General features: G+C 44.1%; 1 protein-coding gene across 1 annotated transcript in view; it reads left to right on the top strand.

Moving 5' to 3' along the window:
• Positions 1 to 10,821, top strand: part of Ccbe1 (collagen and calcium binding EGF domains 1) — a 233,194-nt gene that overhangs the window by 1,401 nt on the left and 220,972 nt on the right. Inside the window, exon 2 of the mRNA XM_021151000.2 lies at positions 20 to 100. Coding sequence (XP_021006659.1) covers positions 20 to 100 — 81 coding nt within the window. The remainder of the gene's footprint in view (positions 1 to 19; positions 101 to 10,821) is intronic.

The raw sequence follows: 10,821 nt of genomic DNA, 5'->3' as shown, positions 1-10,821 counted from the left end.
CTTTTTTTTTCTCCCTTAGAGAAGTGTGCTCTGAAAACAAGATCACCACGACCAAATACCCATGTCTGAAGTCTTCGGGCGAGCTCACCACGTGCTTCAGGTAAAGTTGGGGCCCTGCGGAGTCTAGAGGGACAGGCGTCGCTGTCAAGCAGGGCTTTGGAAGCGCGCTGTTGGAGCCAAGGCTGTGTGTGCCAGAGTCAGGGTATTGCTGGGTAGTGCGAACACTTGTGCTCATGAGCCGGGAGCAAAGCCGAGCAACTGAGTTTGCAACCAGCGAGTGCTTGAGATTTGAGAATACCGTTCACGGTATTCTTGCACGGTAAAGATTGGAGTGAAAAAGTTTGCAAGGTGATGAGAGCGGATTGGATTGTGGGTGTAAGCTTGGTGAAGAGTAATGGCTTCCTGCTCATTTGCGTTTTGTTTTGAAAATACAGCCAGCAACAAGGAAATACTTGGCACTTGGCTTGCTTTTGACCTTGTGTTGGGACAGAATGTACCACTGTCGCGGTCTCTGTAGGCAAAATTGTAACCGGGAGGATTGTGGGTAGATGGGATGGTTGCCTCGAGTAAAAACAAACATCAAAACTGTTGAAACTCATGATCTCTTTAAGAAAAGATTACGGGTTTACCTGGAAGAATGGCAGCCACTTGGGGTCTTTTAAAATTAAACGTGTGCACAGGCCCAGGGTACACCTTTAAAAATGCTTCCCAGGTGATTCCCTGTGCAAGCGGGGATTTAAAACAGGTGGATGAAATCCCCAAAGGAGAGGATCAAGGTCCCATGTTTTCGGCCTTTTGGAGCTAACAATTGACTTGGTTTTTGAATCACTGAATTTTGGACTTCTGCTCCATTCCCCCACAGGATGGAGGTGGCACACATCCCTAAACGTCTGTTGCTTGTCTGAGTTTTTAAGATGCTATGCAGAGCATCGGGTTAACACACTTAGAGCAGACTGAGAACTTACTTGGGTGCTACAAAATAAAACAAATCTCAGCCTGTCTTCACTCTGCTGTGGCCAACCAGCTAAGCACAATGCTTTCTGTGCAGGAAACTTTCTTCCTTACACCCAAGGCTCCGGTGTGCGTGAGATGCTTTCTAGGGCAGGTCAGTGGGATTTACAGAAGTACCTTCAGCTGTATTGGTTGACATTAGCTGCTTCACCTATGTGAGCTCCGAAAGAGGGCTACCAGCTTCGGCATGGGGTGATTGGGAGAGTTGAACAGTAGCTGAGATGTGAGGGACCTGCCTGTTCAACTGGCAGATGGAGACTTTGGGGGGTGCACCGGGTGAGCGAGGTCATCCAGCTGGTGACATGGCTTGGTAGTACTGGCTGCAGCATCACTTGCCTGGTTCTGGTCATGCGTTTCATCCACATGACCATGGTATTTCCTAGGACATGTTGTTTTCCTATCACTGCTGTATAAAGCTTCCAGTTTAACCTGGAGCGTGTTCCTAAGATGGTTCGCTCATTTGTTTGGTCCCTAGAGGTCAGACGTCACATAAATCAGTGACGGTTACAGAACTCGTGTCAGGCCTTTAGAAACCACCAGTGTCTGATTATTCTATTAGTTCCGCTCCTTTGGCCGGCGTTTCCAGATTTCTTAAAGTATCACGGTACCTCTCTTGCCCTATCTCATTCAGAGCCATTAACACGTGAGTCTTGGCACATGTGTTCACTCACCAGTTTCTCCATGGAACGGCCTGTTGGACCCAGTGTTCTATCAAGGAAAAGAATAAAGAATTTTAGTTTGTATAACGAGAAGGGCTGCTTCAGTTTGAGAAAATGACATCAGTCCCCTACTATGCTAATAGCATTGTTTAGTTTTTTGAGACAGGACCTCATTGTCTAGTCTTGAACTCAGGATCTCTCTGCCCATCCAAAGTGCTCGGATCGAGGTATAAACCAGTACTATGCGTGGCTGATACAGTTTGTAAATGTATTAATTTCTTGATGGAAGTCAAGAGTTCTGTGCATATTCTGTTAGCCATTTTCTATTTTTATTTTATTTTGCTGTTGGAGACAGGGTCTCACTCTTGTAGCTCAAGCTGGCCTCTGGCTTCCAATTCATGCTAGCCTCCTCTTCCAACCTCCCACTGTGGCCAGAGAACTTTATGATTAAAGTCATTTGGAAGTTTCCTCGCTTGGTTCTTAAGCTTCAAGGATGGCAGTGTGTTGTGGGATGCTGGGGTGTGGCCCTATAAGTCCTTCCTCTTTCAAGTCTTACCAGTCAACTCTCATGACATTGCCTGGACACCGGGTAGACTGCCAGACTGCCCTGAGGTCCCTTCAACTGCATCTGTGTCTTAATGAGATGTGTGTTGAAGTCTATGGAATGCCCCCGTCGAACGCAGGGCCTTCGAGCCACACACAGGGTCTAAAACAGCGGTGCTCATTCTGTGAGTTGCAACCCCCTTGCCAAACCTCTGTCTCCAAAAAGATATTTACATTTTGAGTCATAACAGTAGCAAAGTGACAGTTATGAAGCAGCAGTAACTGAATCAAAGAGTCAAAGCACATCACCCTAAAAAGAGAGCCACCACCACCCCACCTGGAAAGCATAACCTCACCCTGGTTTCTCTCAAGCTATAAGCACTCGAGAAATGGCTTCCGAGCTGGGAAAATACCAGATGGGAAAATACCAGATGGCTAGTGAATGATTTTTAGCATATGAAAGGGATTTTTTTTTTCTCCAAAAGGTCATTGTTGGTAAGGGGAGTAGATCTGAACCTATGTAAAATGAACAGGGGATCAAGATAAGCCTGATTCGTTGTTGTGAAATTTGAAATGGGTTCTCCGTCGTTTCCCCACCCCACCCCCACCCCACCCCAGTCCTGGACAGCCTTGTGGTTTATGACTTCAGTTTAGGCAGCTCTCCTCTGTATTTCAGCACTTGGTGCTGGATACTAAATAACAATAGTTTGCAGAAGTACTCCGGACTTGGCATTATGCTGTGAACTTTGTTTACATTGTCTCCGATGCATAGAGCCAACTGGAGCTTTTCTAGTCTCTCAATTTTGCTGAGTGGGAACCTAATAATCAGAGGTGTGGAGAGTATCATGCCCAACCGCTCATGGTTACACACATAACCACCATGATTTAAATCCAGGTTTGTCTGACTTGTAAGACCTGGGCTCCTTCATTATTTCAGGGAAACCCATAAGATAGGGTGAATGTTCTAGATCCAGGGGTGGAAAAAGGAAGGCTATACTCAAATGGCTGAACATTTCTGACAGTCCAGGGGAATGCTAACACCCACGGTGATCTTGGTTAGCCTTTGGAGCCATTACCCTTGAGGTCTGTTTTGGACACTTGAATTTAAATGATCATATCGTCTATGAAACAGGCTCCTGCATGTACAGCCTTTCTTCGGGCCCAAAAACCCTCGAGAGTTTTTGCTGCCAACGTGCGTACTGCCAAGCCCCCAGAGTTTAAACACTCTCTGCATGAGCGCCAGTGACAGCTTAATGAGTCTAAAGCTAACATTTGCCCAGCGTTATAATCAGCACAGGACATTCTCTCACCAGTAGTTAAGATATCAGAGCCGGGGCATGATTTATCTGAAGTAGGGATTCATGACAGCCAGGGCACAGAAAGCCATTATGGCTTTACCCACCTAGAACCATCATTACTTTCTCCCTGTCTCCCCCACCCCATCGGCCAGTGATTTTCCTTTTTCCAAACCGTGGACTTTAGCTTTCTTTGCTGGTGTTTTACATCAGTAAAATGATGTGTCAACATGTAAAAGACAATTGGCTCTTTGGAATCTTGGGTCAAAGATTTACATATCTATTTAAAACTTAGAGCCGGTCTAGAGGATATTAGCCCATAAAAGAATAAAGGGCTTGATTTTGGACAAAAGCCTTTGTAACTGGAGCCTATACAGCAGAATTCAGATCTGTGTCCTTCACAATGTCCGTACAAATGGCAAAGATCTAGGAGCTAGGAATGATGTCTCAGGCCAGGGAGGCCTTGGCTTTGTTTCCCAAGGTGGCTCTTTACCACCGACTGTATTAGAGAGCAGAGCTGAGAAAGCCACCTGTGATTTTGGTCTTAGTTCAGAGATGCAGATGCTCCACCCCTCCCCCTGTCTACCCATTGCCCTCCCACTGGGGAGTGCACTAGACTAAGGTGGCTCAGGTTCCCATGGGAAAAAAATGACACAGGATGCGGGAACTTTCACTTTCCTTCAAGATAGTGCAGCCACGTGGCCCTGTGGCCTGTGGGAACATGGTGGTCCATGTGCTGTTTCTGCAGATGTGTTTACTTAGAGCGAGAGGGCCACTTAATTAGGCTAGCACCGAGGGGACTGACAGCGCTGGGGTTTGGCTGAAGGTCATCTCAGGGAAGGCAGAGGGAAGGCTGCAGAGAGCCTTGTTCTGGCAGGTTGCCTGCTGCTTTCCCCTTGTGAGCTTCAGTAATCTCAGAACACACAGGCTTTCAAACGCATTGCTCCTCTTTGAATCTTTAAATTTTTTTCCGACCTTGAACCACTTCTTAAGATCCAGGGTTTCATTTTCTCCGTTGGAATCTAAGGGTCTTCGCGATGATGTTTAGAGCTTCTGTGAGCTTTGTAAATGACTTAGCTTGTATGCTGTGCTTTGGGAAGTTCAACATTCGAGGGCAGTGCTAGGTCAATCGATGTCACTTTGTATCACCCCCGAACCTCCAGGTGTGGCATGGGGGTAGCTTGCAGAAGTTGTGCAGTGGACACTTACTGACGTCTGCGAATTTTATAATTGAGATTTAAAAAAAGGACACATAACATTTTTATTAATTTTTGATTTTTTCATGTCCTGTGACCAAAACGTGTGGTGTCTTCATCAGCTGAGGCTTATTATCACATTCTGGAGGATATCCAAGAACAATGATAAGAGTCTGTATCATTCTGGGGTGTGGCCAGGATACTCCCGACCAATAGCTCTGGGGAACATCCCACACTTGGCAATGGGATTTGGTTTGGTAACCTATGGCTTCTAGTAGGACTCAGCATACGTTTTAAAAAGTAAAACTAGACTCAGACACAGCAGGAGTGTTTCTTTACTGGTCAACATGCCTTGTTTCTGGATGCTTTTCCAAATGTAGGGGTAGGCCCGCAATCTAGTGGTGTGGGAAATGGCACTGAGTGTCTTTGCATGGCGCAGTCTCCCCTGCTGACCACCCAGGGTTTTCTTCTCCATGTGACTACAGAGTGGTGGACAGCACAGCCAGGTTGAATTGGATGCTGACTCCATTTTGGAAGACTAGAGAGGTTTGCTTTGCACCTGGGGTTGGAAATGGTGGTTCCTGCAGAAATATAAGGCTTGAGATCCTTCGTCGGTTGGATTTTTCTTGTTTATGGATTCTTCTGCTCTTTCTACCGCCTCCATCCCATGGCCTATGGAAACTGAGGAGCTCTGTGAATGGCTGTGGCTTGTTCAGGACACATGGGTCCTGTTTCAGGAAGCATGCTTTCACAAGCATCGTAAGTCCCTATCAAGGAGGATATGGGACAAAAGTGGTAAAGAGCAGAGAGGGCCTAACTCACACCCAGGGAAGACATTCTCCTTTCTTCCTGCATGAGGCTGTCTATAACTGTCAACCCTCCACGATCATGGACCTTCTGTTCTCTCATAGCCTTGACCTCACAGGTTAGCTCCGTATTTGAAAAAGAGTGGTCCGTCCATATGCACTTGTTTAGTGACCAAGTGAATGACTGTTGATGTAAAAAGGAAAAGAGCAACTTTGATTTAAATGTGTTAAGCGTTGTAGGACTTCTGTTGCTACTCATGTATGTGTCCTGTGTCCTTTAAAAGCTGAGCCAGGGGCTGACATATGGCCCAGTAGGTAGACATAATTACTGCCAACCCTAGTTACCTGAATTCAACAATTGGACCCACATAGTATGTGAGAACTAACTCCTGCAAGTTGTTCTCTGACAACCACATACATGTGTTGTAGCACGAACATGCCCTACACACACACACACACACACACACACACACACACACACACACAATTAATAAAAGCTAAAAATTAGGAAAGTGTTTTATTTTATTAATAATCTTTTAAAAGGAGGTTTCACTGTATTATTTAGCTCAGGCTGGCCTTGCACTCACTAATTTCCCATTTCAACCTCCCAAGTTCTGGAATTATAGGTGTGTCGCATCAAACCTGAAAGGAAAGCTGCTGTAGAAAGGAATTCAATGGCTCTTTTGAAGTGACACCACTGTCTCCATTGCACCCCAGCCCAGCCTGCTTCTCTGTCCTTGCCCGAGTGGTATATATGCTGGATACTGGTGATTCCTATCCTAAATTATACCCCCAAATGACACATGGGCTCCTCCCCATAGGATGCCAGCAGTGATATGAAGGGCAAGGAGGTAGTTTTTAAGAGGGATCCCTTTCCTCCACCCAGGAACAGGTAGCAGAAGAGGGGAGGCCCGGGTGAGTTGAGAGTGGTGGCCAAGGTCAGACTTTGTACCACTTTTCACACGTTCTCAGCTCACAGATGGACTAGCCTGCCCCACGGCTCTGCTTTCATCACTGTGTCCTTGGAGATCCAATCTCCTTACAACCGATTGTTGCTGGAATGGCTGCTCCCTGGCTTCCTGTGGCTAACATCGCTTCATCTTTTTCTAAGTGAAGTTGGGGGCGGCGCACCCTCTTTATCCCAGCTGCTATGTTTTCTCAAGAGCAGGTTTTCATTTCACGGTGTCCAAGGCCATGGTCAGCTTCCCCAGATCTTCTGCTTCCTGCTCAGCTGGACCAGGATGCCTTTATGAATGAGAGCGGCCGCTGCATTGTGATCGCCCTGCTTAGAGGCTGGAGAACAAAGCTCTCATTCTCTCCCACTGTCTCCCTCTTTATTTGGGGGATGAGAAAGCGGACAGCTATAACATCTGCAATGCCTCTTCTGCCAAGTTAGCCCCCCTTCCCGTGAATCTATTAGCTAATTTTAAAGGCTTAGTACTTTTCTCTTGGTTGGCACATGCCCACTGGGTGCTTCCATTGTACCAAGCTTGATTCTATGCAGGGAAAACACATTTGAAAGGAGGATACAAACCTCTGTTCTGGTGGGATTTACGGGTTCTCACTTATCTTCTGGGAAAGGTTTTTTTTAAATATATATATATATATATATGTATATATATATTTATATATATATATTTATATATATACATATATATGTATATATATGTATATATATGTATATATATATTGGTGCACATCTGAGTAATGTTTATTTCCAGGACTCTTGAAGTCCAGGCTCTTGAAGTTTCTTATAGCCTAGATGTATCTGTTCAGAAAATCAACAATGAGATAAAGCAACCTTGTAGCTCCAAGCCAAGACATGAATGGCAATGATAGCTCCCCCCTCCCCACATCCTGCCAGAAATTAGTATGTGCCACAAGTTTCTTGCTTCTAAAAATTTCAAGAACTTCCAGAGCACTAGAGCACTATGAGAAGGCTAATTTTGGGCTATATGACTGACAGGTGGATGGCAAATTGTCCAGCTGGGGGCAAACCAGTTCATTGTTACCTTGCTCGTTATGGTGAAATCCGAGCTAGACAGCTATGAATTTGGCTCCACACGGAATCAAGAGCTGGCTTAAAACAAGAGGGTTTTGTTTGTTTGATTCTGCTCTGTCTTCCTCTTTCCTCCTGAGTGTTTCTGTGGTAAACTTTCCCATAGCGGCAGCTCTCACATAGACTGTCCAAGTATATGTCAGAATCAAGTGGCAGGGCCAGGACAGTCATTGAGCAACCTCTGGAGGTGGCTTGTCCTCCTTCATCATTGACTTGCATGTCAATCATAGGCTCTGATCGGAAGTGCCCTTGCCACAGACGTGATAGGTTACCTTGGAGTTTGTATTCTAGAAAGCTTTTTACATTCAAGATAAAAATGCTACTTATATTTTTAAAAATATAGCTATAAAACAGTCATTTTCAGAAAGCTGTTCTACATCACAATTTTATTTGAAAATATTAATCTCTCTCTGTGTATGTGTGTGCATGTGCGTGTGTGTGTGTGAGTGTGTGTGTGTGTGTGTGTATGCATATGGAGGATAGAGAGCATCTTAGAGGAAATCTTTCTTTCTTTCACCTTGTAGGTCTTGGGGATTAAATTTAAGCCATCAGGTTCGGCTATACGCACCTATTTCTTTTCTTTCTTTCTTTCTTCTTTTTTTTATTGATTATTTTATTTATTTACATTTCAAATGTTGTTCCCCCCTTCCCAGTCTCCCCTCCACAAACAACCTCATCCCATCTCCCCTTGCCTTTGCCTCTAAGAAGGGGTTCCTCCCCCACCTCACCCCTCTAACATCCACCTTCCCTGGGGTATCAAGCCTTCACAGGACCAAGTGCCTCCCCTCCCACTGATGCCAGTCCTCTGCTACACATGTAGCAGGAGCCATGGACTGCCCCATGTATGCTCTTTGGTGGTGGCTTAGTCCTTGGGAGCTCTGGGGAGTCTGGTTAGTTGATATTGTTGTTCTTCCTATGGAGTTGCCATTCCCTTCAGCTCCTTCAGTCCTTCCCCTAACTGTTCCATAGGGGTCCCTGGGTGCAGTCCAATGGTTGGCTGTATCTCTATCTGTATCTGTATCTGCACCTTTTTCTACCAAGTCATCTTGCTGATCCCCAAGTCATAATCATATGTGGATCTATATAAAACAAAAAGCATTCCATGTTACAGTTACACTGTATGTAAATAAAACTTTAACTTTTATTATCATGCATGTGTGTGTGTGATGCAAACTGTGGAATCAGTTCCCTTCTTTTCCCTTCCACTTTTATGTAGGTCCCAGGGATGGAACTCAGGTAGTTGGGCTTCCATGGCAAGTATGTTTACCCCTGAGCCATCTTGCTGGTCCCCAGTAAAACTTTTGAATTTAACTGTTGTTTTCCTTCAAATGATTCCAACTGCTTTGTAGTAATGTCTTCTGACAGGATAGGGCAGATGGATTGGAGAATGAAGAAATGAAAGAAAAAAATTCTGAAAGAAGAAGAATCTGAAGGAACAAGGTTGGATTGTTCAAGTTATTTGAATCCTTTATTTGTGCTATGTATGTAAAAAATAAAGCTGTACAGCAAAGAGCAAAAGGCTAAAATTTTGGCTGGAGAAAGAAAAGGCACCATGGAAATCCAGTTTTAAAAAAATATATATACAAATATATATTTTAATAATATATATTTACTGTAGTATATATTATACAATATAACTATATATTATATAATAAATTATAGTACATATAATATAAACTATATACCATATAGTATATATAATATTATTAAATATATACTATTGTATATTTATTTAAACTATATATAGTTTATAGTATATAAAATATATGTTATATATTTAATAATTAAATATATCATACCCATACTACACTCATGTGTGAGTGTTTGTGACAATTATGTTAGTCATGTGGAAGTTTACAGGCTTGCAATGTGCCTGTTTTAACTGAATGAGCCTCAGTAGAAGGCAGACCAAGTTCAGAAAGGTGGCTGGTGAATCTGCAAATGTGAAGTTATGTGATCTGCGGTCCCTTATGCCTGCCTGCCACTGTATCTTTCATTAAAATTTCATAATGAGTACTATATTTTAAACATTTCTACCCTTCCCAAGCATTCATCCAACTCCTCCTGTGTCGCCCCACCCTCTCAAACTCATGACCTCATGACCTCTTCATTTTTATTCTCTCTCTCTCACTCTCTCTGTGTGTGTGTGTGCGTGTGCGTGTGTGTGTGTGCGTGTGCGTGTGCGTGTGTGTGTGTGTGTGTGTGTGTACTAATGGATCCATTTAGTGTTGCTTGTATGCACGTGTGCTTAGTTTTGACCAGTTGCCCACACCCACACCAGCATGTCCTAGTGTCATTGTGAGAGTTTTGTTTAGACAACAATAGAGAAGTGGGTGCCATTGTCATGGCGAGAAGACTTTCACAGCAGACATCCTGGTCCTCCAGCTCTTACAGTCCTCTCTTCTAAGACATATCCTGATCCTGAGGTGCGGAGATTGGCCTGTCTGTTGATGGACCAGCCAAGGCTGGATGCTGCACAGTCACTGATCCTTTGTGTTTTGATCCATCGTAGATCTCTGTAACTGTCTCTGTCCGCTGCATGTGGAACCATTCCCTGATGAGGGGTGAGAGCTACACTCACCCATGGGTATAGAGATAAGAATTTGGAGTGCAGTTAAGAATTATGCTAGTCTAGAAAAGTGGTGGTAGTAGGTTGGCTTCTAAGGTCCATAGCCACATTAACCACATGCAATTGGCTTGTTTTCTAGTACCGGGATGGTTTCCATTCTGCTGAGGAGGCCTTAAAGTCCGACTAGACAGCTGTTGGGTATCATCAAGATGTGAGTGCCACTATGGCACATTTAGGGGTATCTTACCAATGCTGGTGGCTGCTGTGGTTCATAGGCGTCAGAGCTGGGAACAGTCATTGGTTGGTTCCCTCCTTGGTGGCTTGTGTAGTTCCTTCTAGGTCTATGAAAGTTAGACAGGACAGACAGTCTGGACAGGTCAGATCCAGCTTGGATCTTCTGAGTCCTGTGTCTGAAGGGTCTAGTGTCCTCAGCAATAGGAACTTATCTTCAATCTCTGAAAGGCCACCAAGAGCAAAAGCAATAATCAATATCATTTTGGCAGTCTCTTTGATCCCCCTCAACCAGCAATATGAAGGGGGGAGTGTTTCATGCCTGGAAACTGGAGTTTTTATTAGGTAATCTATGGCTCTAGAGGGTAGAATTGTTACCCCAAGTGGCATATATATATATATATATATATATAAAATCATATTTTTTATTTACCTAAACTATATATAATACA

The sequence above is a fragment of the Mus caroli genome, chromosome 18 (assembly GCF_900094665.2).
Source record: "Mus caroli chromosome 18, CAROLI_EIJ_v1.1, whole genome shotgun sequence".
Taxonomy (NCBI): Eukaryota; Metazoa; Chordata; class Mammalia; order Rodentia; family Muridae; genus Mus; species Mus caroli.
This window is presented reverse-complemented; position numbering and strand designations above follow the sequence as displayed.